Raw genomic sequence first — 26164 nt, 5'->3', positions numbered from 1 at the left:
TTAATTTAGAGTTAATCTTTAGCAGCTAAACTAGCTAAGACTGCTAGTTAACCCCTGCAAACTGCTAAATTACCTCTAATAATGCCTTAAATTACTACTACTACTTTAGTAGTAAAAGACTTTTTAGGCACCTTTAATAATACCTAATGCTACCTTACTAAACGCACGCTTAAGATTAATAAGTGCATAAATAGCAAAGAACTAATGTTTAGATAATAGTAGGCCTAAATTAATAAGCTAGGCATTAATGTAGATTACTATTAGAGTAGGCGCACACACATAGTGTTTGTTTGAAAGGACACTGCTAGCAGTGTAAAGAAATACTTAAAGCAAGGACACCTAGTTAAATTAAACCTGTTTTAGTTTATAAAAGCAAAGAAAAGACAGTAATATTTTCTACTTTAATTACTAATAAAAACTATTAGTCTATAGAGAAGAGAGTAGTGTAACAATTCTTATAAATTGTTCTATCTTAGATTGCCTAGAACCTCTAGAAGGCTCTTGTATTAGCCCTAACCTTAACCTAGCCCCAACTCTGCCCAGCCCCCTGCTGTTACCTCTATTCCCTTATGTATTTAGTTATACCTCCTCTATAGCTAGCCTAGTAGTTTTCTAATATCCTTTGTACAAGGCCTATAGGTGTTAATGAGATTCCTAGGTCATTGAGTCCCCACACACTCCTATATGCCTCTGAGTGGATTCCTACCGCATTCGGACCCATTGTCTTGCCTGTGCCGTTACACTTAGGTTGTCTGAACCTATCTAAAGAGTCTCTGTATCAGCCCTAACTCTAACTCAGCCCTGCCTTCTGCTGTTACCTCTATTCCTCTAAGTATTTAGTTGCACCTCTTCTTTTAGCTAGCTTAGTAGTTTTCTAATATTCTTTTATATAAGGCCTATAGGTGTTAATAATATTTCTAGGTTATTAAGTCTCTACACACTTCTATATACCTTTAAGTAGATTCCTACTGCATTTAGATCTATTGTCTTACCTACACTATTATATTATATTAGAAAACTTACTTTTACTAGTAATAGCTTTATTAATAATATTATATTAATTCTTTACTTAAATATATCTAAGTCTAAGACATGTTTAATTTAGTTTAAGTTATAATACTTATACATTAATATATTAATTATTTAGTTACTATAAATAGAAATTTAAAAACCTTTTATTAACTAAAGCTTTTAAGTTTAGAACTTCTTATTCTTTATAATTAAAATTACCTTTAAATAGTTATAAAAAGTGCGCTAAGGTGTAACAATTCTTATAAATTGTTTTATCTTAGGTTGCCTAGAACCTATCTAAAGGGTCCTTGTATCAGCTCTAACTCTAACCTAGCCTTGATTCTACCCTGCCCTCTAGTTACTCTTATTCCTCTAAGTATTTAGTTGCACCTCTTCTCTTAGATAGCTTACTATTTTTCTAATATCCTTTTGTACAAGACCTATAGATGTTAATAGAATTCCTAGGTTTCTAAGTCTCTATGTACTCTTATATGCTTCTAAGTATATTTATACTGTATTTAAACCTATTGTCTTGCCTATGCTGTTATATTATATTAACAAACTTACTTTTGCTAGTAACAGCTTTATTAATAATATTATATTATTTATTTATTTAACTATGTCTTAGCCTAAAACATGTTTAATTTAGTATAGATTATAATACTTACATACTATTACATTAAATTATTTAGTTATATAGATAAGATATAAGAGACTTTTTATTAACTAAAGCTTTTAAGTTTAGAACTTTCTATTCTCTATAATTAAAATTACCTTTAGAAAAGTTATATAAAGTACGCTAAGTTAAAAACTTAGAGACTACTAATAACTTACTAGAATTAGAAATAACTACTAATGCCTAACTCTTAACTACTAACCTCTAACTTTTAACTACTAACTACTACTTTAACAACAGCTATGTAACAACCGGCTATCTAGGTAGGGGGGCACGCAAGCGTTTAGTTTAGAGGACACTGCTAGCATTGTAAAGGAATAATTAGAGTAAGAACACCTAGCTAAATTAAACTAGTTTTAGTTTAAAAAGGCAAAGAACACAATAGCAATACTTTCCTACTATAATTACTGCTAATAGAGACTATTAGTTCTATAAAGAGAGGGGTAGTGTAATAATTTGCACAAATTGTTCTATCTTAGCAAACTAACATTTAAAGGTTCCCTGTATCAGCTCTAACCCCACCCTGGCCTCTGCTGTACTCCTATTCCCCTAAGTATTTAGTTGCACCTCTCCCCTGTAGCTAGCTTAGTAGTTTTCTGATATCCTTTGTACAAGGCCTATAGGTGTTAATAGCATTCCCAGGTTTCTAAGTCCCCACACACTCCCATATGCCTCTAAGTGGATTCATATCGCATTCGGACCATTGCCTAGCCTGTGCCGTTGCAATTGTCCCAACAAATGACAAATGGCGAGAGGAACTGGTTTATATCATCCCTGAGCTCAAGCAACATTTAGTGCAGATGATCCTCTGAGGGATTAGTCCACAGCAATTGAAAGAGATGAAAGGAAGTAAGAGTCTTTGTTTCTTTCGAAAGTGTATATAAATAGAGTACAACCCACTGTTAATGTAGAACGAATGCAGAGTCTTGAGGAAAATAAGATAACTTCCAGCTGTATCGACATCAATCTTAACGGCCATTAACGATAAAAGGCTATGGGAACATGACTACTTACTATCTCCGGTATGTTTTCGGGGTTGAGAACCTTAGGAGTGCCATATTTGACTAGATTTGTGCTATTTTCACGGTTTCTATAGAAGTTAGGCTCGGTTTCCCAAGGTGACATGAAATCGGACCGGTCTCATATGTTCAGCATCATTTTCCCGGTTATCTTCCCGCGCCTCCCTGAGCATGCTGTCGATTCCCCGAGCTTTCAAAGCTTTCTGTACGCAAAGTCAGCCTCAAATCCGAAGCCTGGCCCAAAAGAGGCATTCTTACGGATAGACATTGCTCGTACTGCTTGAACAAAGACTCGCACTCATCGGAGGTCGCAGTGCCGCGAAGGAACTCTGGAAAGAATTAGAGAGAACAGCCCTTAAATTACAAAAAGGTCGTTTACTTTCACTGTACCACTTCAAGAAGCAGTTGTCGTACTGCCTGCAAACTCATTAGGCGAGCGAAGGATGGCAACGGGGGACAAGCGTACTCTTTGACTTGGTTGCATTCTGGTGCTAACGATGCCGACATGATATCTAGAATCCGAACGAGGACCCACTTTTGAAGGTTGATGGTGATACTTCGACTGCTCGTGTGAGAGGGCAGGTGGAAGCAATAAAACGCCTTATCGATAAGACAGTCCCATGCCAAGATCTATCTCAAAGTTCTTTCAAACAATAGCTCGAATCTACATTCCTCTCTCCTCAACCTACGGACGCCTCTTGCACCGGCAAGAAGATGCTTGAATAACTTGCATATCACATTGTATCAGGAGAATCTTCCGCTAGTAGTTCAGCCATGGATTCGTTCAAGTCGCTCCAAGACAGCATCTCGGCCGCACTCGTTTCAACCACGCGCTCCGCGACCCAGATCGGTGCCGCAGATATACCTTTCCAACGCTCCCTCGACCCTGCGCTAGGGAATGCGCTCGACGAGCAGAATGCGCGGCTTCTTCAGCTCGCCCAACGCCTTCTGGAGAACGCTGCAGCGAGCTCGGACGCTGTAGGTCCTCGGTTACCCGACGTCGAAGCCATCGACAGCAATTGGAGGGGTGTCGTTGATGTTGTCGACAGCTTACTTGAGAAGGCTGACACAAGCCTTGATGAGTATACTGGAGTGGTCAAGCGACTGAGTCCTTCTGTGGACCAAGTATGCACTCTACAACCTCCATAACCTTACAACTCTTGACTCATCGCAATGCAGTCCGCAACGGCTCCAAAATCGCACTTTAAGAATGCACCGAGGAATTTCCAGAAACCCCAACTATCCTTCGAATATGTGCCCCAAAACAACGACACTGGCGGCTTTAAACCCTTGATGACGTCCAAGCCTCATGCAAAGGTTCCAATTGAAGATTGCCTGAAAACATTCAAGGACAGCAACGACCGCGAACAGTGCGTTCTGAGTCCTCGATACTTCCAGAATGCAAGTGTACTGAAATTGCTGCAGATACCCTCATCCCTACCGAACTGAAATTGAGACGTACGAATACCCCCCGTCCATGTATCAAACAGCCGAGCCTATACCATACAGCCCCTTTGAGTCCTCTATAGCTACATTCGTCGATACCCCTGAAGCCCTTGCCATGATGTTAGCCGAACTTAAGACCGCTAGAGAGATTGCCATAGATCTGGAACATCACGACAACCGATCCTACATTGGCATCGTATCGTTAATGCAGGTTAGCACACGAAATAAAGACTGGATTGTAGATACTCTTAAGCCCTGGAGACGGCGACTTGAGTGCTTGAATGAGGTGTTTGCGGATCCTAACGTTCTTAAGGTGTTACACGGAGCATACATGGACATTGTGTGGTTGCAACGGGATCTCGGCCTCTATATTGTTGGACTGTTCGACACCTTCCACGCCGCCAGAACTCTAGGGTACACGGGAGCGAGCTTGGCATTTCTGCTCGATCATTTCGTGGACTTCAAGGCGCAGAAGCAGTATCAGATGGCAGATTGGCGGGTACGGTATGATTTATCCTTCCTGCACCACCAACGTAAGGCTTGCTAACATACTCTTAGCCCTCTGTCTGATGAGTTGTTTACTTACGCAAGGGCGGATACCCACTTTCTTCTCTACATATTCGATAATATGCGAAATGAGCTTATTGCAAAGTCCGACTTTTCAGACCCGGAAAAGGACAAAGTTCTCGATGTCCTCAACAAATCCCGTGAAACGGCTCTCCAGCGTTACGAGTATCCTATCTATGACGTTGAGCTAGGCCTTGGTCCAGTCGGTTGGTACAGGCTCCTCACCCGCACACCTGTTCAGTACACACCTCAGCAGTTTGCCGTCTTCAAAGCGGTTCACAAATGGAGAGACGATGTCGCCCGCCAGGAGGACGAGAGCACAGTTTTTATCATGCCGAACCACGCCATATTCTCAGTTGCGCGTACACTGCCGGAGGACAAAGCGGCGCTCTTCAACGTTACCCATCATGTTTCACCAATTCTCCGCGCACGGGCAGATGAACTAGTGAGGGTCATTACCATGGCGAAAGCTGCAGGCGAAGACGGGCCTGATATGAACGAGACAATTAAGAAAATTGAGGAAATCAAAGGTTCTAGGAAAGCCCAGTTACAGCATGCTTCAAACATGGATGTTGACCCCATTCCTGCCTCAGCTCCGGCTCCGGTTCCAGCTCTGCAGCAGGCTCCTTTTGTTGCCACACTTGACAATCCACCGCTCCGCGCACAGACATCGGCATTTTGGGGTGTGCTGTGGTCTCAAGCAACCACAGAGCAGCGACAGCCTGTTTCGACCCTTTCAGTTAGCCTTGCACTCCCCTTACCACCACTTACAGCAGAAATCTTTGCCGATACGGCCGAAGATAGTATGCTAAATGTTGAAAGACCACAACATGCCTTCGTCCTTAAGAAGGAGCGACCTGTAGAGGATCTAAATGATGACATCTTTATCGTGAGGCATGTTGGCGGTCGGAAAAGAACTCGTGCAGAAGAGCCTGCGGCCTCAGAGGATATTGCAGGGGGCAACGAGATCGATGCCGATCAAATTATGCTAGAACTGGGGGACCTGAGATTCCGCAAGAAGAAAGAAAAGAAAGCACGTAAGAAGGCTCTCAAGAAACAGAGCGCCCTAGCCCAAACATCAAGCACCGCAGACTGTCTGAACTACGACGACGAACCAGCATTCGATTATGCAGCTGCACCATCAGTACTCAATGCGCAAGGTATGGATGCAGACCAGGCGCGGAATGGAAAGAAAAGGAAAGATAAGAAGATAAAGAATCAGGGGTTCAATCCGTATGCAAAATTGCAAGATGTATCGAAGGGTTTGCCTCGCAGTCAGAAGGAGAGTGCAGGGCGAAGTAAAACTTTTACATCGTAATCGGATTATGATCTTGGGAAGTTGGCGCATGGTGGTAATGATAAGCACTTAGTGTTGGTCTTGTACTACTATCACTTCCAGTCCTTTCCTACATCATGCATGAAATTCAAGGTTCAAAGAGTCTATCGCCTATTCAAGGTTTTCCAAGATCTCTCCGTCCTGTTCAGTGGTTTGTAAGTTGTGACCTTTCCGCTCAAACAAGTGTTCCATCCAAAGCCCTGTAGAAAAACCCAAAATTTCCAACACCGTCTTTCCCTCCCTGTTCCTTTCTAGCATTATCCAGGATTGCGAAGACTACATCCTCCCACCATCCACCTTGGAATTCGTGCTCCTGAAACACTTCCAGAAAGCACTGCGCTACTTCCCGAGGCGGGTTCCCAAATGCACCACAACCAAGGGCGCCAAGAACTAACTTGCTATGACCCTGGTGCACCGCTACTCGAAGAATAACACGAATCTTGTTTTTCATCATGTCCTTATCCTGCGCGTACCTGTAGGTCCCATCTCTCGTCAACTCCGGACGCCGTAGCGCTGCCATGGTGATGACGGCTGTCACCGGTAAGTTTTGTGCGGGAGTGTCGGGCCAGATGAGGCCGTGGCCGCGGGACATAGCTTCGCGTATTAGGAGAACCAAAGGGGAGTAGATGGCTCCGAGGGCAGGGATGGGATAATAGTGTTCGTGGAGAGTCACAGAGAGCGAAGAGCGGAAACAGAGAGCTTCCTCTTGAGCTAGGGCGCCATTGAGCCAGCCACCGCCGGGGTGGCGTTCAGAGGCTAGGTTGAGGATGGCTACCGGTTTGGGGATCATGGGATTCTTGGATGTGGAAGGTTCGGTCGTTTGTGTTGCGATCGCCGCGGGGTCAAGGGTAGAGTCTTCAGACTGAGTGACTGATGTAGGAGCTGATTTATTCATAGGTGGACTCAGGGAGCTGAACGTAAATCCAGGTTGCAAGTCCAATGCCGCATCGAAAGTATCTTGGTCGTAGACTCTGATGCGTGTCCCTCTAGTCCCAGCCTCGGGGTCATCCTCTGGAAGCCTATAGCCTGGACAATCTTTCGGATCCAGTTGGGTCAGGGTACGCTTGTGATGAAGGGAAGACGCTGTTGTGTTCCATGAGTCCAGCTGAGATAGAATAGTCGGCAAGAGTGATCTAGTTTCTGAGGCTATGCCCCGGAGCTGGTTGCGGCGCTGTAATGCGGCTGCAGACATTCTAATAATCTTGCGGATAAGATTGATCGAAAAGGAAGATCTTGGAGTTGAGGGTTTAGGAAGAGTGTAAGAGAGGAAGCACGTAGAATGTCGTCAAGACATATTTGTGGATACGAGATATGCACTTTGAGCTGCGAGGACCTTTGAACGCCACGGAACCAGGCAGCAGTTAAAGAGTCACAGCATTAGACGAGAGGAATAAGTGGATCATATCCAGGCGGAAGTTTCATTGCCAACTTAATGGCAGTAATCAAGAAACGAGCGACGCTGTGGCTGAACGCACCTAGGTGGTCATCAGTGCCAGAATTCGTGAGGACCGAAAATGTGAAGTCAGGGTTCAGCCCTACAATGAGGCCCGTGCGGCACCGCCCCACATTGGTAGGCGATCACCAGAAATGGCAGCGTGCTTGGCTGCGTTTTCCGACAACCTTCACCTCCACAACCATTCATCTCTCAACCATCTTACGTCTGGGGGGCCTATACCGCTACTACTTATTCTACATCGGCCATAGCAGGCAGCGATGCCTCCGACACAACTCTCCGCCATCTACCCCTCCCCCAAGCGTAAACGCGACCCGCCGCCGTTCGTCCCGCTGCTAAACACAACTCCTCGGCCAACATCTACACCGCCAAGCAGCAGTCCCATGCCGTCTGGAGCCGATAGCCCTAGGACTGCAGTCGCAGACCAGCTGAGAGACATGACCATTCACCATGCGATTCCTATGGCCCCGCTTACACCCACCGACGATATTGTACGCAAGAAGCTAAAGCTGGAAGTTGCGCGGGAGGACAGCAGGACATCATTAGAGGACTTTAGGGGCTTAGATGTAGGGGTAGACGAGAAAGAGAGGGGGCTGTATATTACGGATACGTGGGTGACTGGGAAGGACTACACCTCAGAGTCATCCGAAAAGCAAAGTCAGGAACCCCGCATATGGTCAGACTTAATGGGTTTTGCGAAACCAACAACATTCGCGTCGTCCTCCGCCACAACACTAAAACCGCAATCCTCGATATCAAATCAATTTTCAAAAAGCAAAAATCGCTCTTCACAAGGCCGCCCACGGAAAAAGTCACCCTCGCCGCAGTCGGCATCGCTCACGTGGCAAGATAGTGAGATTACCGGCCATCTTGTGGATCCATCTACGGATCCAGATGATGATGGAACTGGCTTGAATGGTATTGGATTCAAGCCTACGCCTGCGTTGGCATACGCACGTGCCCAGAGGAGAAGGCAGCAAGTGATGGATTGGCGGGCAAGGGAGGCCAGGGAAGCGAGGGCCAAGAGAAGTGAAAGGAGACAGAGAGGCATTGGCTTAGGGAGCAGCTCAAGAGAGAGCACCGTGGAGAGAGAAGCAAATATTAAAGACGTAGAGCTGACAAGGAGAGTCGTGAGATTCGCAGCCTGATACATAAGAAGAGTTGGATACACGGGTTGTTGATGGAGGCTTCCAATCGATGACATGTGTCTCTTCGGTATGATCTTACGATGCCATGGTATGAGTAATGAGCTAGGATAATCTTGGGAAGCTGAATCGGTATCGCGCTCTCGGATGGTAGGATGCCATGGTCTAAGTTTTTCAAGAACACGATTTGGTACGATACGATACGATACGTTGATGGGGACTGGGTGGAGGTGGTTCGGTGGCTCCGAATTCGCATATATTACAAATTTTCATACACGATCCTGTATATAGGGCTGAATATACTTTGGAATACCAGCCTACTGCAACCCCAATCCTACCAAAACCGGGTATTGGTCTTGAACCAATAACTCCACGACGTCCGCCTCTCTTCTTCCTTCCGTCTCTCCTCTTCTAGCCGTTCCTGATCTTCCCTGGCTTTTCTCCTTGCCTCACGTTTTGCCTCGAAGTTTGCGCGTTTCTGCTCCATGAGGTCCCGCGCCATTTGCATGCCCTTCTTCTCTCTACTACGCTGGTATTGACAGTATTGATATGAAACACATGAAACGCCGACCCAGCTGAAGACAGCGTAGTGGCAGCACATCATTACCGGTCCTAAAAGCCGATTAGTTTTGCTCTTTCGACTTCAAGAAGCCCGAGAGCCGTACTTCGTAGTATTGCCGCAAGTCCCATTCCTACGAACCCGGCTCCAATGCCCATTAGCTGACTGTCTCGTACACAAGGCCTTTTGTGGAAATTCAGGTAATATTCTGGTCCGAGAGATTTTACGGCGTCAACATAGGAGGGCTCGTAGTCGGCGGGGATCCCCCCTGCGGTATGTGCGGTGCCCCCAGGCATGATATTTGCAGGACCTTTCGGAACAGGGCGAGCATTTTGGGGAGAGGAAGAAGATTGCCGGGTGTCATCTGCCATTGTGAAATGTGAAGACTGTTGGGGTGGGGATGTTCTCGATCTGTGAAGAAGTGGAGGAGAGTTGAAGTTTGCTAGGTATTGGAGGAAACTAGCTAGGGATACCCGCCTTCCACGCTTCGAGGAAACAGGGCACGAGGCAGTTGAGAGAGTAATTGGCCGTGATTGCGGGAGTGGAGGCGGCTTAGCTGTTGTGGAGTCGGTTGACAGTGACGGTCGCGTTATGGATATTTTTCGGCTCAGCTTACTTGCACTAGCCACAAGTTGTGGCGTTCCTGACCCCCTATCAGCTGTCCGCTATCCTCGGTCCTCTTGCCACTCAAGCCACATTAATTAAGGAAAGCCCTAGACACGGTACGCGACGCGACGCGCTCTTACCACTTCCATATCCCAACCTTCAATCACCCTACAGTCAACATCGCACGCTTGCCACACTAAATATCCCATTCTGTTCGTTTCGATGCTCTAATTGTCCAAATGGTATCTCAAATCCCGTAGAATACCTTCGAACGCCTTCAACCCTCTCTCCTAGCCTGCCATGGCCCCTCGTCGCGGAGGCCAACCCTATCGCCGAGGAGGCAAACTCGGCAACACCTCCTACAGCTCTCGAAAACCGAAAACGGTTGACGCGTCGACACTCCGCAGCACAGAAGCCACCTCACAGAACGAAAAGATAGAAGCAACACGCCTCGCAAGTCGTATTGATGAGTCCATGGGCTTTCCCCGCTACGAGGCGGGGAGAAAGAAAGTAGGATGGCTCTGTAACATGCATTCGACAAGCGTAGAAGATGAGAACGTACCCGGGGGAAGAGCTGGGGTGGACTACTATTTCATTGAAGAAGACGGCGGAACGTTCAAGGCAACGCTGGAGTACGATCCGTACTTTCTGCTGGCAGTGAGGAAGGGAAAAGAGCCAGAGGTTGAGGAATGGTGCAGGAGAAGTTTCGAGGGATTAGTGAAAGCTGTAAAGAGGGTTGAGAAGGAGGACCTTTCTATGCCAAATCACCTCCTCGGATATCGGAGAACGTTCCTCCAGCTCGCATTTGTGAACGTCAACGACCTTCTGGCGGTGAGAAAGGTGGTAAATCCAGTAGTGGATAAGAACAAGAAGAAGATGGATGCCATGGATACATATGCTGAAGTTGCCAGGTACGTTAATTGCCACACCCACCTATTCAGGAGTTACTAATACCCAGCAGCGCAAACGCGGGTTTTGACATTTTTGATGACCAAGAACATGAGAACCGACTTAGTGGAGCGACTGATGCAAGCGATTTTATTTTAGATATTAGGGAATACGATGTTCCCTATCATGTCCGGGTCGCCATCGACAAAGGCAAGTCAATTGAAAAACAGCTTTTAAATCTTGGGCTAATGCATTAACAGACATAAGAATTGGAAAATGGTATACGGTTGAGGCAAAGCACGGGGTGATTTCCATGACTTGCATAGAAGAGCGACTCCAGCGAGCGGATCCAGTGGTTATGGCATACGATATTGAAACAACCAAACTTCCCCTGAAGTTCCCGGACGCAGTCATTGACCAGATTATGATGATTTCATACATGATCGATGGGCAAGGTTTCTTGATTACTAATCGAGAGATAGTGTCTGAGAACATTTCTGATTTCGACTACACACCAAAGCCCGAGTACGAAGGACCCTTTATCGTCTTCAACGAGCCAGATGAGAAAGCACTGATAGAACGATTCTTTGAGCATATCAAAGAGGCCAAACCCACAGTAATGGTTACATACAATGGCGACTTCTTCGATTGGCCGTTCGTAGAAGCAAGAGCCAGTGTACTGGGAATCGATATGTACCAAGAGATTGGTTTCAGGAAGAACAGCGAGGATATCTATCAATCCAATTACTGTGCTCATTTAGACGCTTTTGCTTGGGTCAACCGAGACAGTTACCTTCCCCAGGGTAGTCGAGGGTTGAAAGCAGTAACCGTCGCAAAGCTGGGCTATGATCCTGACGAGTTGGACCCCGAATTGATGACACCGTAAGTAAGAACTAGGAGAGTTTGATTTCTGCTAACAGAAACAGCTATGCGAGCGAACGACCTCAAACGCTCGCAGAATACTCGGTCTCCGACGCTGTGGCAACCTACTACCTGTACATGAAATATGTCCACCCTTTCATCTTCTCCCTGTGCACTATTCTTCCATTAGCACCGGACGATGTTCTGCGCAAGGGCACTGGTACGCTTTGCGAGATGTTGCTCATGGTGCAGGCTTATCAGAAGGGAATTGTGCTCCCAAACAAGCACCAAGCTCCCAAGGAGGCATTCTGGGACGGCCATTTGCTCGAATCTGAGACCTATGTCGGAGGTCACGTCGAAAGTATCGAAGCTGGCGTCTTTCGAAGCGACATCCCGTGTAACTTCGCAGTGGATACGACAGCCATTGATGAATTGCTGGAGGATCTTGATGCTGCATTGAAGTTCAGTATCACTGTCGAGGAAAAGAAAAGGCTTGAAGATGTAGCCAACTACGACGACGTTAAAGCACAGATTGTGGAAAAGCTCAATCAGCTCAAGGAAACTCCGAATAGAAGCGAGCCGCCTCTAATATACCATTTAGACGTAGCGTCTATGTATCCGAACATCATGACGACAAATCGACTTCAGCCTGACTCTATGATTCAGGAATCAGATTGTGCTGCATGCGACTTCAATAGGCCAGGGAAGACCTGCGACCGACGGATGCCTTGGTCGTGGAGGGGAGAGTTCCTTCCCGCCAAACGAGATGAATACAATATGATTCGGCATGCTTTGGAGAACGAGAGGTTTCCTGGAAAGTACACCAATTCTCTATCGCGAACGTTCCAGGAGCTGTCAATGGATGAGCAAGCATCTCTGGTAAAGAAACGATTGCAAGAATACAGCAAGAAGATTTATCACAAGATCCACGACACGAAAACGATCGAACGTGAGGCAATTATTTGCCAACGTGAAAATCCGTTCTACGTCGACACCGTCAAGGACTTCCGAGACCGAAGATACGATTTCAAGGGGAAGCAGAAAGTGTGGAAGGGGAAGACCGACGCGCTGAAGTCCGCCGGGGCACCTGCTGGAGAGATTGATGAAGCGAAAAAGATGATTATTCTTTTCGACTCCTTGCAGCTTGCCCATAAGGTCATTTTAAACAGTTTCTACGGCTACGTAATGCGAAAGGGGTCTAGATGGTACTCCATGGAGATGGCGGGTGTCACTTGCTTAACCGGCGCCAAGATCATTCAAATGGCCCGACAACTCGTAGAAAGGATCGGACGGCCGCTTGAGCTGGATACCGATGGTATCTGGTGTATTCTCCCAGCGACATTTCCAGAGAACTTTGCTTTCAAACTCAACAACGGAAAGAAAGTTGCGATCTCATATCCCTGCGTTATGTTGAATCATCTTGTTCATGCAAAGTTTACAAATCACCAGTACCAGACTCTGGCAGATCCAGCGACCTTCCGGTATGAAACCCATAGCGACAACACCATCTTCTTTGAAGTCGATGGACCGTACAAGGCCATGATACTACCCACTTCCAAGGAAGAAGACAAGAATTTGAAGAAGCGATATGCTGTCTTCAACCACGACGGAAGCTTGGCTGAATTGAAGGGTTTCGAAGTGAAGCGAAGAGGAGAGCTGAAGCTCATCAAGATATTTCAGACTCAGATCTTCAAGTTCTTCTTGGAGGGTACAACGCTTGCAGAGACTTATGGATCTGTCGCGAAGGTCGCCAATCAATGGCTCGATGTCCTAGACTCTCGTGGATCTACACTTGCGGATGAGGAGTTGATTGACTTGATTTGCGAGAACAAGAACATGACGAAGACTCTGGAGGAGTATGGAACTCAGAAATCGACCGCCATCACCACAGCGAAACGTTTAGCAGAGTTCTTAGGCGAGCAGATGATCAAGGATAAAGGTTTGAACTGCAAGTACATCATTTCCTCTCGACCCAAACACGCGCCTGTTACCGAACGTGCTATCCCGGTCGCGATTTTCTCCGCCGAGGAGTCGGTAAAGCGATTCTTCTTGAGAAAGTGGCTTCGCGAAGACCCAGGGGAAATGGATCCTAGAGTTGTTCTTGATTGGGGTTATTACACAGAGCGTTTGGCCTCTGTCATTCAGAAACTCATCACCATCCCTGCTGCCCTTCAAAAAGTCAGCAACCCTGTCCCAAGGGTACCACACCCGGAATGGTTGGATCGCCGAATACGGCAGAAGGAGGATAAGCTTCAGCAGAAGAAAATGACCGACATGTTTGCCAAGAAGGCCTTGACTGATGTGAACACCAATGTATTGGGTAATAGAATCGCGAGCGATTTGGAAGACTTCGGTTCCTCGAAGCTGTCGCCAAATTCGCAGGTCAAGAAGGGCCTAATCACGAAGATGGTCTCGAAGAGAAAGGCACCAGAGTCCGCTGTGCTGGTCCAGACGGACCCATATGCCACCCTCCCCAAGATCATGCCATCCATCACAGAAGACTATTCCAGTTGGCTCCAGTACCAGAAACAGAAATGGAGGATCCAAAAACAAGCTCGGAAACGTCGGCGACAGCTGTTTGGAGAGAAGCCAGTCGATGTCTCTGATGCGATTGGCACTCTCTTTCGGAACCAAGCCGAGCTTCTCTTCATTAGCACGTGGCAGATTATTCAACTTCGGTTAACGGACACTCCTGGAGAGGTCAGAGCATTTGTTTTAATCGACAAGAAGATCCATACGCTTAAGGTCATTGTTTCTCGACAAATTTACCTTAACCTAAGAGGCGAGGATTTACCGGACGTGTCCATCGCTGGATGCACCGTAGACAAGGTTATAAACCATACACTACCAAATGGCCATCCTTCCATCCATCTCTTCAAGCTGCAAATGTCCGAAGAAACATACGTCCACGAATCGAAACAGCTTACGGCACTTTTCAATCACTCAAGTGTGGAGGGAATCTACGAGAAGCAGGTGCCTCTGAACATTCGAGCCATCCTCCAGCTTGGAAGTACCTGTACTTTTGATGAGACGCAGAAAGGTGTACTCGGAAAGGGTTTGGAGCAAGGATTCGACTTATCTAGTCTACGGCGTGTGCAATCGCAAAAGCCTTACCTATCTGAAGCATCGATTACTTATCTCTATCTGTACCATGTCAACAGCGGAGACCGAAACATATACGCGCTATTCTCTACTTCCAAGGATAACGCCCACATTATCATCCAAAACAAATCGAAGGATACTTCAGGGATGCCGAATGTCGATCGCATCTACAAGGATGCTCTGAACAGGCGTTTAGAGGACAACAATTATGAGCCATGGCAAACGTGTGTAGGATACCAGGACGATATACACTTTCGGACTGTCCATGTGACAACGAAGCGGAAAGCACTGCTCGAGATTGGCGATGCTCTTAAGAAAATGAAGGCAGAAGAGGGCAAACCAGTTATTGTGGTTATACAGTCGCCGAACCATACCTTGCTATCACACGAGATCCCGCCAGTAAGAGACCTACCCATTTTATCCCTTCACCCAGACGAATCAGACAAACAACTACCACCGCTGGGATGGCAGTCCTTCATCGCTAAGCGAGTAGTGGGCCATTACTTAGATCTTGGGTCCTGGATTGCTCATCTCATGGAGCTCGCCAGATATGGAGATATTCCTCTTTGCAACTTGGAAAGCAACGACCCGCGGTTCTTGATCGACATAGCTTATGCTAGACGACTTCAGAAAGAGAAAGTGGTCCTTTGGTGGTCCGGCACCCCCAAGCCAGATCACGCTGGATATGAAATGGACGATATTTTGGCACCCCTTGAAGCTGTTGAGATGCCCTCCGTCAACAACCCTGGAACGTACTCTTCGGTCTGCATAGATCTGACCTTGCGTAATCTTGCTATCAACACTGTTCTGTCTTCATCTTTGATCAATGATCTAGAAGGCTCTAACTCAGTCTCTTTCAACCCTGCAGCACCTTCATATGATGCCGCGAATGATGGCACAAATGTCATCTACTCCGACAACGCATTTTCCACAGCTGGGATCACAGTCTTGCGAGAGATGGTGAAAGCTTGGTGGGGCGAGGCTGAACGGGGCGACTACATGGCTGATGTGATGGTCCAGCACCTAGTTCGATGGGTTGGCAGCCCAGGCTCCTTTCTCTATGACTGGTCGCTCCACTACTACGTCCAGATGATGTCGCGCAAAGCTCTCCAGCAGCTGATGGCCGACTTTAAACGTGTTGGATCACATATCGTCTTTGCTGGCCCGAACCGTCTTCTTCTACAGACGTCAAAGGCCGAGGTTGGAAATGCGTACGCATACAGCCACTACATCCTCAAGACTATCCAAGCGAAGCCTCTCTTCCAATTCCTAGACCTCGAAATCAAGGAGTACTGGGATTACCTCGTGTGGTATGACGAGTTCAATTACGGTGGGAAGGGCTGCCAAAAGGTTGTTGAGGTTGAGAACCAAACCCTGGACAACATCAGGTGCTGGCAATTTGCACAATTCCTCCCTCCCAATCTTCAGCCAGTATTCCATGATTGGGTCATTAAGTTCATAGAACTAATGCACGCAAGGAAACGTCCTGGTGCCGTAGACGGATCAACGCCTCGCCTAACACAAATTCCTCTCCGGCCACTGACCGTTGACCCAACGGAAGCTACTCAGATCCTGCCGAAGAGCTTTACGAAGCCGTTGTTAAAGCAAATCTCGTCTCTGCTGCGCCGTCAACACAACGAACTCCTACATCCTGATCTTGCCTCTGACTACATCTTCCCACAACTTCCAGGCTCACATCTCAATCTAACAAACCCTGTCCTCCAACTTGTCAAATCGATCATGCAAGTCTTGAGCTTAGACCGCGCTATCACACTTGAAGCACGTTTGTTGAGGAAAGAGTTGCTAAATCTGTTCGATATCCGTGAATTCAGTGCAGATGCGAGTTTCGCGAACCCAAGTGCGGCTTTATATGTCCGAGGTGTGATCTGCGAAGAATGCACATCATCCCGCGACCTCGACCTCTGCCGCGACTCTGCTCTTCTCCCCGCATCTCTTCCCAACCCATCAGACCTATCATCCGGACTACCACTACCAAAGTGGAAGTGTGACAATTGCAATTCAGCATATGATAAGCTCCGTATCGAGGAAGAGCTCATCTCCGAGGTCCAGAAATTGGTTCTGGAATGGTGCACCCAGGACTTGAAGTGTGGAAAGTGTGCACGACTGAGGAGTAATGAGTTTATGGAGCATTGTTCGTGTTCGGGAGAGTGGGTGGGGACGAGGAACAGAACGGAAGTGCGGAGGGCGTTGGAGGTTTACGGAAATGTGGCGGGTTTCTATCAATTGAGGATGTTGGAAGCTGTTGTGCAGGAGTGCCTTAAGGGTTTCTGAGCTGGGGTTTACGCAATGTGCTGATAACTAATGTTTGGATGACCTTTTGGTGTTTATCTTCGAAGCGATCTACGGCATTCGTCATTTGCATTTGCGGGCGTTTATAGCGTTTACACGAGGAGAAAGCATAGCGGATAGCTTTTTACATTATTTGATTCCGATATCACAATTCCCCAAATGTTAAATGGGTTTCTAATCAGCACCTATTCTTCCTCCCCCCCAGTAGCCCCAAATTTCCGAGACATTCAATATCTGTTTTCAGTCACCCCTGGAACTACAAATATTGCATATCGTCGATCTTCAATGGTCTGATAGGTCCAGCGTTGCCGAGGTGGTCAAAACAAAGGTAGCGTTACAGACAAAGATAGCCAATATGGCGGGGTCGAGTATTCAGGGACCTAAGCACGCCATCGAGTCTAATATCACAACAGGAAGTTGATTCACCAACTCCAAGTGTTGCGATGCCGGACCCATGGGCCTTGGAATTGGGTAATGGTAGGTTATGGGGGATATAGAAATAATTCCCAGTATCCCATTTTCTTCGTCTAAAGATCCTGTGAATGAGCCACGGACAGCAAGCATCTCAATTGAAATCTTTCAATCTGCCTCCTGACACCTTCTTTTACTCTAATACCTTACAACTGATATTCACAATTCTTGTCTCTATCAATCAAGTACCATAATGGCACCAGCCCACACAACCTACCTCCCCACTCCTTCCCACCAAATCTCCTCTACCTCAAATAATAAGGCTTCAAAAGCCATTTTCCCCGACGGCATCAAAACATCTGGTCAACATGCACCCCTATACGACCAATTACGCCCATATTCTGAATTCCCAAAAGAGATAGCCGGCCCCACAGTCTGGAAAGCAGAGGACTACACCCACAACCCGGAACGCTGGACGCACCCATTCTCACCCTCTGAGATCCAAGAAATGAGCTGCGCAGCAGACGCATTCTTGGCCTCTGGCACCCCTCTCACGGGCATAACGAAAGAAACCTTTTCCCTACCAAATTTTAGAAAATTCCTCGAGGGCATGCGGAATGAGCTGCTCAACGGTAAAGGCTTCATACTCTTCAAAGGCATGCCAGTCCAGGAATGGGGAAACAAGAAATCCGCCGTCGCATACATGGGTCTAGGGACCTATCTAGGTTATTTGGTGTCCCAAAACGGTCGCGGGCATGTGTTAGGGCATGTTAAGGACTTGGGGGACGATGCCACGCAGATCGATAAGGTGCGGATATATCGGACGAACGCGCGGCAGTTTTTCCACGCCGATGATAGTGATATCGTCGGGTTGCTTTGCGTGGCCCGTGCGTTGGATGGAGGGGAAAGTGATATTGTGAGTAGTCATCATGTATGGAATACACTTCAGAGGGAGAATCCAGATGTGGCGGAGGAATTAACGAAGCCCTTGTGGTATTTTGACAGGAAAGGGGAGACGAGCAAAGGGGAGGAGGAGTGGATCAAGACGAGTGTGTTTTATCTCGAGAAGGGAGAAAATCCAAGGGTATATTCAAAGTAAGTTGTCCTGTTCTCTTCCCTTCTTTTCTCCTAGAATACCTTTAGGGTCAGTCATATGTCGCTGATAAGTTGATTCCCAGATGGGACCCCTACTACATCCGCTCCCTAACCCGCTTCTCCAACGCCGGGATCATTCCTCCTCTCTCGCCAGCTCAAAAACGCGCTACTACCGTCTTAGAAGAAACATGCCTCCACCTCGCATTGCACATGATCCTCGAAATTGGCGATATTCAGTTTTTGTCTAATTGCCATGTTCTACATGCTCGCACGGCGTATAAGGACTATCCAGCGCCAGCGCCCAGGAGGCATTTGATGAGGCTGTGGTTGAGCACCCCAGAAGACGAAGGAGGCTGGAAACTGCCGTTCCACGATTCGGCGGAGAAGAAGAGGGGAGGTATTCAGGTCGATGATACGCCGCCTGTGGCGCCTGAAGATGCGGAGTAGACAGCAAGGCATCGTAGAATGGGGAGTTTTTGTCTCTTTAATCTTATTTCAATTGTAAAATGGAGGAGACATTGTACTTTATGCATCTCTCTCGTGTAAAAGGACAGGAGAAGCCTCGAGCCGATTCAGGTCCTCTTTCTTTAGTGCACCCAGCCTACCTGCCAGGCCCGAAGCTTATCTCAAGATGTCACCTGAATGCTGCCTGACTTGCAGGCTAAGAATATGAACCAGTTTGTCGCCCTGAATGAAGCAAATTAGGATGCTGTTCCTTTGGGCTTCGGAAACCCCCATACCCTGCACTTTCGTGGACTCATCGGCCATACATCCAAGCCAGAACATCAACGTCAGTCTTTTATGTGACTTAGAATCCTCTCCCACCCCTGCCACGACCGCGTCCCCTTCCCCTACCCCTAGGCCCTCCGCGACCACCACGTCCACCACGGTCAGCTGCCTCCTTCCTTGCCTTGTTCTTCGGCTTCGGTGCGTCATCGATGAGGAGTGTGTCGAGTGGAAGGCTGTCGGGAAGAATTATGTAACGAACAGTTGAGCCGCGGACGGTCATTGCGTCGAGGGCGACGGTATCTCGGTCTTTGGGGGTTAATTTGGCGGAGCGCATTGCGATGTTCATTTTTGGGTTTACGGATGCGACGGTGCCGTGGACGATGGCGCCTGGGGTGTCCGGTTAGCGTGTGGTTCTGTATCATGAAGGCCATGCGATCAAGAACCAGCAAAGCTCTAAATGGGCAGTGCGTGGATGTAGTGACGGATGCGATTCGTAAAGCGAGGGTTTGCGATCCCACAATTGGCCCCGCACGACCGTCGCGCGGATAGCGAGAAGCTTCAACAAAGAAAAGGCGGGGTATACCATTCTTTAGCTCAACTGTGACCGTCTCATTCTGGCATTTCATCAAGAACCTGCGCCCTGGAGTTAGCCAGGATCTTCCTCGTCTTGATCGGCGCGGGGAGTTACCGAACAAGCTTCATGCTGGGTAGTCTGTAGACAGACACAATTCTAAGACTGAAATTATCGGCCGCGAGATGAGTGGAGAGTGGTATTTACGCCCGCGGTAGTAATGAAGAAGTGGAGGGGAAGCTCTCGGAGCTACTTGGGATTTTAGGCTGCCAAGCGCGCTAGCGGATAATCGTTGTTCCAAAGGTCACGTGCGCTACAAAAACAATGGAGGCCATGGTGGGCCAGGATAAGCCACAATAAGCCACGATAAGCCACGATAAGCCACGATAAATTTGTATGGTATCGTGCAATATCCACGGATAACGTACTTGACGGGCGAGTTGCTCACACACCTGAGTCGCTTACTTTTGCCAAGACCCCACTAAACTACCCTTTCTACACTAATGCATTCCTAACAACACTACTTAGACGCGCTAAAAGAACGTTAGATACAGCTTACACTCTAAGCTTTTAAATAAGATATAAAACTCTTAAAAAAACATGCTGCAGCTATATATAAAGTCTTTTAAAAGATAATAAATAACTATAGCACTAAATAACTTTTATAAGCTAATTCTATAGCTAACTTATAAAGGCTAGGTAATAAAAAGAAGCAGATAATTATTAAGACTATACTTAAGCTATATGCGCAAGGATTTTCCTCTTAGATAGCATTTATAGCTAATATAGCTAATTCTTTGCGCACTAAGCGTAATCTAGGCTATATTAGCATAAACTAGCCTAGTACGTTTAGGAAGTGTTATTTAGACCTTAAAGTAACATTTACGCGTAGTACAACTATAAAAGAGCTCTCTATAAGGGTTCTAGAGTAATTTAGAGCAGGTTTAGCCTTATAAAGAATATTAAAGCTAAGTATAGCATCTAAGATAATAACATGTACAACTTTAGCAAGATAGGCTTTATTATAGGCTAAATATCTATTAACTATACTTGCACTTAAAACTTTACTTTAAGCTTTAAATAACACTTTATAAACATACTAGGCTAGTTTATGCTAACATAGCCTAGATTATGCTTAGCGCGCAAAGAATTAGCTATATTAGCTATAAATGCTATTTAAGGGGAAAATCCTTATACATATAGCTTAAGTATAGTCTTAATAATTACCTGCTTCTTTTTATTACCTAGCCTTTATAAGTTAGCTATAGAATTAGCTTATAAAGGTTATCTAGTGCTATAGTTATTTATTATCTTTTAAAAGACTTTATATATAGCTGCAGCACATTTCTTTAAAAGTTTTATGTCTTATTTAAAAGCTTAGAGTGTAAGCTGTATCTAATGTTTTTTAGCGTGTCTAAGTAGTGTTGTTAGGAACGCATTAGTGTAAAAAGGGTGGTTTAGTAGGGTCTTAGCAAAAGTAAGCGACTCAGGTGTGTGAGCAACTCGCCCGTAAAGTACGTTATTATAAAACACTAATACTAACGTGTTCATAAGCGAGTGGACCACCCAAGTGAGCGGACCAGCAAACCCTGCTAAAACGCCTGCGCAGCAACACGTAATGCATTAACAACACAGGCATCACCGCCCCGTAACACTTTTACTAGATAGCCTATAAGCTTTCATTAAGCTGCGACTTAACTATATAAAGAATTTAAATAACATTGTTAAATAGTAGGCTTTGCTTAATTAAGTCTAGTCACATGTATAGTATTACTACCTAGTAGCTATGACATATGCTTTTATATATTAAGCCCCTCAAAGCCAAGAGGTGGATGAGTGAGACTGGGTAGGAGAACATGTCCTCCAAGATATGATAGACCCCCTTTACGAAAGGACAAGGAGCAGAAATGGATAACCTAGCTACACAGCAATTAAGAGTAATAAACTGCCTTCTGAATGAAGGCAGCCTGTGGCTCGCGTTATCGATAGCCGATGCTGTTTACTAAGCGACACCCAATTCACCTTGCAACATTGCACGTCATGAACGAAGTCATGTAGGAGCATTAAGTTGAGACGCCATCCAGCCCTCAACCTCCACCATTTCTATCCTCGTCTTTGCGACCACCCATCGCTTCTCATGGCCCCGCCTCCTTCTTTCACGGCGCTCCCCACCGAGACCCTAGAGGCTATCTTCCAGCACCTCGACCCGCGCTCGCTCGTCTCTGTTTCGCGCACGTCCAAGCACATCAAGCAGATCACGTTCGATTCTCCCGTTATCTGGCGGCACTTCTGCCGTACCCATTTCAAGTTCTGGGCGGTGCACCACAACATCTCCGAGAAGTTCGCGGGGCCCCTCTCTGATGTCGACTGGCGCGAGCTGTTCATATACCGCATGCACATTGAGAAGCGTACCACGCAGTTGTTAAACAAGGTCCTACAGAGGCAGCAGGGGCGCATACGGTATATCAATGAGATTGCTGACTTTGGAGATGATGCAAAAGAAACGCTGCTACAAGAGGGCGCCTGTCCTGACGACGCCGAGGACGTATTAGCGAGGCGGTACTACGCGAATGCCATCCTTGAGCGCATCCAGCGGGAGAGAGCAATCCGAATCTGGAAGGGTATATCCAATGGTGCCGACATCTCACTCGAGGAGGCGCTTGGTGCCTACGACTTATTCACCCGCGCTGGCGACCATGTCGACCTCGACACCATCACGTCCGACCTAGACCGTCTTGCCAGAGAACTGCTCCAAGAATATCAGGGCTTCACGCAGTTCAGTACTCGGCGACAAGCAGAAGTTCTGGCCTGGTTCCTCCGGGACAAGGGGTTTCAGGGAGTCCCCAATCCGTCATACCGTGCTCTTCGCAACTCATTCATCGGACTGGTCCTACAATCCCCTGATCACGAGTCATTGCCCTTGGTCTCGGTCGCCATATATTGCGCTCTAGCCCGACGTGTTGGCCTTGATGCTCGCCCATGCGGCTTCCTCTTCCACGTCTACTGTCTCATCTACGCCCCTAAAGATCACACCCTTAATGGAGACTATAGTCCGACCAACTCGACTGAATTGGACTCTATGTACATTGATCCATTCCGCTCCACCAGCGAGGTGGACCAGGGAGATCTCGAGAGAATGCTGCAAGAAATGGGGGTTCCAAATTCAGAACACGATGCGTTTCTCTCCGACACGACCACGCAGGAATTAGTTTTACGCACCGCACGCAACATCATGAACTCGGTGCAGACTATCCGGCAGCAAGATGCAGGCATCTACGGCGTTCACTCTATCTGGCTGAACGAGTATCCAGATATGGACAATGCATTCTATGCAGCATTGTGGGCGATGCTTATGCTCGGACCGCGGGAAGAGGAGCAAAGCGGCAGTTTATCCAATATCTCTACTCGCCGACGCCAATACCTTCCCTATCTCCTGGAACATTTTCAGACACATTTCCCTTGGGACGTCACCCTCCTTGAGCAGCACGTAATCCCTCTTTTCTACAATCAACCCGAAGGTCAGCGTCTCCTTGCTTTCGTGCATTCAATGCATAATCTAGACAGCATGCGCAAGCCAACAAACGCCCGAAGCACCCCAACAACGCAAAGAGTCAAGTTTCACGTCGGCCAATCGTTCAAGCATAAACGGTACCATTATGAAGGTGTCATCACAGGCTGGGACACCTCGTGCGACGCAGGCGAGGAGTGGATCCAGCATATGGGCGTTGACAGACTTACCAATGGCCGCAACCAGAGTTTTTATCATGTCCTGTACGTCATCTTCCCTTCCCCCTTTCCTTCCTTCGAAAACTAATAGTAACAAAAGCGTCTGCGACAAATCCGTCCGCTACGTCGCCGAAGAAAACATCGCCCCTGTATCCCACTCTACTCAACCTGGTGAAGCCATGCTCCGCCTTGCAGGCCGTTATTTCAAGCGCTGGGACTCCGACGCCCATACCTTTGTGAGTAATGTCCGGGACGAGTACCCTGATGATTGAATCTGAGGTGGGCTTATGACTCTGTCTTTTCTTAGGTCGATCATGTAGGAGGTAGGTCTTGTGCAGATGACTTTTATGTGTAGGATTGGGGTAGAGGCGGATGTTATTGAAATTGAAAAGAAGGGAACAAAAGATCAGAAGAATTGATACCCACGTTCGTTTCTTAGTGTTGTCTTAATTCCAGTGCATGGCTTGCCTAGGATCCACGTTTTGATTCATTTCTCGATGATATTAATAGTGACATAATCCAGTCACTAGGACACTTATGTAACGGCGCAGGCAAGACAGTAGGTCTGAATGCGGTGTGAATCCACTCAGACGCATATGGGAGTGCGTGGAGACTTAGAAATCTGGGAATTCTATTAACACCTATAGGATTTATACAAAAGGATATTAGAAAACTACTAAGCTAGCTAAGAGGAGAGGTGCAGCTAAATGCTTAGAGATAGGGGTAGCGCAGGGGGCAGGGCAGGGCAGGGCAGGGCAGGGTTGGGGCAGATACGTGGAACCTTTAGATATAAGTTTGTTAGGTAACATGCCCCACAGGCGAGTTGCTCACACACCTGAGTTGCTTACTTTTGCTAAGACCCACCACAACGCACTCTATTATTTCGCGAGCGTTAGCCAGTGAAATCTATAATCAACTCCCTATACTAGCTTCTCTGTTGTTGTTCTAGGAATAAAAATGCCTTAGCTTAAAATAATTTCCTAATTTAAACATTACTAAACATTAAAATTTACATAAACTTTAGTAAAGAACTATACTAAGCCTAACAGCGTAGTAGCTAAGGCTTAGATATAGTTATTCTGCTCTAAATTCTTTTATAAAACTTACATTATTGTTTTTTTACTTTTACAGTAACATATCTAAACTATAGCTTATATTTTAGTCTTTTTTCTTTATAATAAACACTCTCTGTAATTTTTTATAGTATCTATACACGTGTAGCATTGCACTAACTAGTGTACGCTCTGTAATATCTGTGTGTGCGCTTGCCTACGTCTTTATATTACCTAAACTAGTATTAGGCTAATAATATTTATTGTAAACTAAACTTTAGTTTTACTTATTAACACTTTTACCTAACTCTTATAACCCTTCTACTCTTAGTTGTACAGCTATAACGCCTGCGTTAGCTAACTTTAATTACTGCTCTGTTAATAGAAAACTAAAGAAGCCTACTAAAAACAAGTTTATAAATAGTAAAAAGAAGAACTAATGTTATTATTACTACTTACTAGCTATAAATGCCTATATATTTACTTTTATATTGCATAGGATTTATATTCTAACATATATTATAGTGTTTAAAGATTAGTTGCTCTTCTCTTTTAAACTCTATGTAAGGCCGGATGTTCTAGAACTGGCTAGAATGGCCTCCCCTAACCTGTTTGAAGGTCACATGACCTGTGCTTCGTATATAAGCATGAATCCTAACAAGCGAGGCTTGGCAGCGATTCGTCTCTCTTACAATACACTTCTATCTTTCTCTAAACCCTTGCTCTTAATGCTATTCATGCTACCTACTATTGTATCTTTACAGCGCCTTACTGTCTCTTGTAAACTGTAGCTTATTGCAGCGCCTATTATAGTTTATAATTATCTTAAACCTCTACTTTCTAATAGTTCTTAGAGTACTAGGTAGATTTATAGTTCTCTCTACATCTTTAGTAGAGTTCTTAGTTAAGTTGTTTCTTAATGTCTATAGAGGTTAACTCTATTTTTATGTTATAAGCTTTTAGTACTGCTAAAGTATTTTTATTATCTATCTTCTTAAGGGCTAAACATTTTTAATAAAAGTAGCCTACTTTTTTATAATTTAGATATGCTTTTCTTTTTAATATTTTCTTCTTCTTTATTATAAAAGGTAGTTATAAAGGCCTATTTTTATTTAAAGACTATTTATATATCTTCTATGTTATATCTTTAGTTTTACTTAGATCTATTAGCTTACTATTATAAAATAAGCTTTTCTTCTTTTTTATTAAGAATAGTGTCTTTTAACTAGCATTACCTTTTCTTTTTCTTTCTAAGTCTCTTTTATAGAGTTTATTATTATACATAGTTACTACTTTAATAAATTCTTTAAGTCTTTCTAGTTTCTTTATATAGAAGAATTTATCTTTAATTTATTTGTTTAGTCTTTTATAAAACATCTTGTATAGTAATTTTTAATCTTTTTATCTGCACTAAGCTTATGTTACAATCTGTTACAATCTTTACTTCGAAGAAATGGTGTCTAAAGAACTCTAGGCCTGGGAGGAGATTAGGTGTTTGAAAGAGGAAGGGAACTTAGTCTGAATAGGTGTACAGTCTGTTAGAGCGTAGTTACTACGTGTTTTAGTGCAGCTAACTATAGTTTACCCTTTAACAGCAGTAT

The 26164-nt window shown here is 45.7% G+C and overlaps 9 protein-coding genes across 9 annotated transcripts; 5 read left to right on the top strand and 4 right to left on the bottom strand.

Moving 5' to 3' along the window:
* Positions 1-2528: 2528 nt before the first annotated feature.
* On the bottom strand, positions 2529-3269 carry BDR25DRAFT_268395 (uncharacterized protein). Its single transcript, XM_033687107.1, has 6 exons — positions 3173-3269; positions 3086-3123; positions 2965-3035; positions 2823-2909; positions 2702-2777; positions 2529-2654 (listed from the first exon to the last, which is right to left on the bottom strand). The coding sequence occupies exons 1-5, from the start codon at positions 3211-3213 to the stop codon at positions 2769-2771; spliced, it is 246 nt and encodes an 81-aa protein (XP_033543691.1). The 5' UTR covers positions 3214-3269; the 3' UTR covers positions 2529-2654; positions 2702-2768.
* Positions 3270-3384: 115 nt separating this feature from the next.
* Positions 3385-6156, top strand: BDR25DRAFT_293359 (uncharacterized protein). The gene is made up of 4 exons (XM_033688715.1): positions 3385-3831; positions 3886-4076; positions 4132-4656; positions 4711-6156. Exons 1-4 carry the CDS (start codon positions 3481-3483, stop codon positions 6035-6037), a joined length of 2394 nt encoding a protein of 797 aa, XP_033543690.1. The 5' UTR covers positions 3385-3480; the 3' UTR covers positions 6038-6156.
* Position 6157: 1 nt separating this feature from the next.
* Positions 6158-7537, bottom strand: BDR25DRAFT_306041 (uncharacterized protein). The gene has a single exon (XM_033690536.1). The coding sequence runs from the start codon at positions 7245-7247 to the stop codon at positions 6231-6233; it is 1017 nt and encodes a 338-aa protein (XP_033543689.1). The 5' UTR covers positions 7248-7537; the 3' UTR covers positions 6158-6230.
* BDR25DRAFT_345419 (uncharacterized protein) lies at positions 7488-8916 on the top strand (the record flags this gene model as incomplete). Its single annotated transcript, XM_033694052.1, has 2 exons — positions 7488-7625; positions 7760-8916. The coding sequence occupies 2 exons, from the start codon at positions 7488-7490 to the stop codon at positions 8654-8656; spliced, it is 1035 nt and encodes a 344-aa protein (XP_033543688.1). The 3' UTR covers positions 8657-8916.
* Positions 8887-9779, bottom strand: BDR25DRAFT_268387 (uncharacterized protein). Its single transcript, XM_033687106.1, has 2 exons — positions 9319-9779; positions 8887-9265 (listed from the first exon to the last, which is right to left on the bottom strand). The coding sequence occupies exons 1-2, from the start codon at positions 9581-9583 to the stop codon at positions 8988-8990; spliced, it is 543 nt and encodes a 180-aa protein (XP_033543687.1). The 5' UTR covers positions 9584-9779; the 3' UTR covers positions 8887-8987.
* Positions 9780-10118: 339 nt separating this feature from the next.
* On the top strand, positions 10119-16961 carry BDR25DRAFT_336385 (DNA polymeras-like protein epsilon; the record flags this gene model as incomplete). Its single annotated transcript, XM_033693096.1, has 4 exons — positions 10119-10729; positions 10780-10916; positions 10967-11588; positions 11633-16961. 4 exons carry the CDS (start codon positions 10119-10121, stop codon positions 16959-16961), a joined length of 6699 nt encoding a protein of 2232 aa, XP_033543686.1.
* Positions 16962-17643: 682 nt separating this feature from the next.
* BDR25DRAFT_293345 (taurine catabolism dioxygenase-like protein TauD) lies at positions 17644-18933 on the top strand (the record flags this gene model as incomplete). The annotated part of the gene is made up of 2 exons (XM_033688714.1): positions 17644-18485; positions 18569-18933. The coding sequence occupies 2 exons, from the start codon at positions 17644-17646 to the stop codon at positions 18930-18932; spliced, it is 1206 nt and encodes a 401-aa protein (XP_033543685.1).
* Positions 18934-18963: 30 nt separating this feature from the next.
* BDR25DRAFT_336383 (Sm-like ribonucleoprotein) lies at positions 18964-20003 on the bottom strand. Its single transcript, XM_033693095.1, has 3 exons — positions 19903-20003; positions 19798-19847; positions 18964-19601 (listed from the first exon to the last, which is right to left on the bottom strand). The coding sequence occupies exons 1-3, from the start codon at positions 19914-19916 to the stop codon at positions 19294-19296; spliced, it is 372 nt and encodes a 123-aa protein (XP_033543684.1). The 5' UTR covers positions 19917-20003; the 3' UTR covers positions 18964-19293.
* Positions 20004-21854: 1851 nt separating this feature from the next.
* On the top strand, positions 21855-23931 carry BDR25DRAFT_268374 (YccV-like-domain-containing protein). The gene is made up of 2 exons (XM_033687105.1): positions 21855-23556; positions 23612-23931. Exons 1-2 carry the CDS (start codon positions 21923-21925, stop codon positions 23781-23783), a joined length of 1806 nt encoding a protein of 601 aa, XP_033543683.1. The 5' UTR covers positions 21855-21922; the 3' UTR covers positions 23784-23931.
* Positions 23932-26164: the final 2233 nt, after the last annotated feature.

The sequence above is a fragment of the Lindgomyces ingoldianus genome, assembly GCF_010093535.1.
Source record: "Lindgomyces ingoldianus strain ATCC 200398 unplaced genomic scaffold BDR25scaffold_32, whole genome shotgun sequence".
Lineage (NCBI taxonomy): Eukaryota > Fungi > Ascomycota > Dothideomycetes > Pleosporales > Lindgomycetaceae > Lindgomyces > Lindgomyces ingoldianus.
Note: the sequence above shows the minus strand (reverse complement) of the source record. Positions and strands in the feature narration are given on the sequence as shown.

Excerpts from the sequence above, each read along its gene's own strand:
- BDR25DRAFT_293359 (XM_033688715.1), top strand. The coding sequence starts at position 3,481 with ATGGATTCGTTCAAGTCGCTCCAAGACAGCATCTCGGCCGCACTCGTT. Across the intron at positions 3,832-3,885 it reads TGAGTCCTTCTGTGGACCAA|TCCGCAACGGCTCCAAAATC; the intron begins GTATGCACTCTA and ends ATCGCAATGCAG. Across the intron at positions 4,657-4,710 it reads ATGGCAGATTGGCGGGTACG|CCCTCTGTCTGATGAGTTGT; the intron begins GTATGATTTATC and ends ACATACTCTTAG.
- BDR25DRAFT_268374 (XM_033687105.1), top strand. The coding sequence starts at position 21,923 with ATGGCCCCGCCTCCTTCTTTCACGGCGCTCCCCACCGAGACCCTAGAG. Across the intron at positions 23,557-23,611 it reads CAGAGTTTTTATCATGTCCT|CGTCTGCGACAAATCCGTCC; the intron begins GTACGTCATCTT and ends TAGTAACAAAAG.
- BDR25DRAFT_268395 (XM_033687107.1), bottom strand. The coding sequence starts at position 3,213 with ATGTCGGCATCGTTAGCACCAGAATGCAACCAAGTCAAAGA. Across the intron at positions 3,124-3,172 it reads GAATGCAACCAAGTCAAAGA|GCAGTACGACAACTGCTTCT; the intron begins GTACGCTTGTCC and ends ATGAGTTTGCAG. Across the intron at positions 3,036-3,085 it reads CTTGAAGTGGTACAGTGAAA|AGTTCCTTCGCGGCACTGCG; the intron begins GTAAACGACCTT and ends AATTCTTTCCAG.
- BDR25DRAFT_336383 (XM_033693095.1), bottom strand. Across the intron at positions 19,602-19,797 it reads CACAGTTGAGCTAAAGAATG|GCGCCATCGTCCACGGCACC; the intron begins GTATACCCCGCC and ends CGGACACCCCAG.
- BDR25DRAFT_306041 (XM_033690536.1), bottom strand. The coding sequence starts at position 7,247 with ATGTCTGCAGCCGCATTACAGCGCCGCAACCAGCTCCGGGGCATAGCC.
- BDR25DRAFT_268387 (XM_033687106.1), bottom strand. The coding sequence starts at position 9,583 with ATGGCAGATGACACCCGGCAATCTTCTTCCTCTCCCCAAAATGCTCGC. Across the intron at positions 9,266-9,318 it reads ACTTGCGGCAATACTACGAA|GACCGGTAATGATGTGCTGC; the intron begins GTACGGCTCTCG and ends ATCGGCTTTTAG.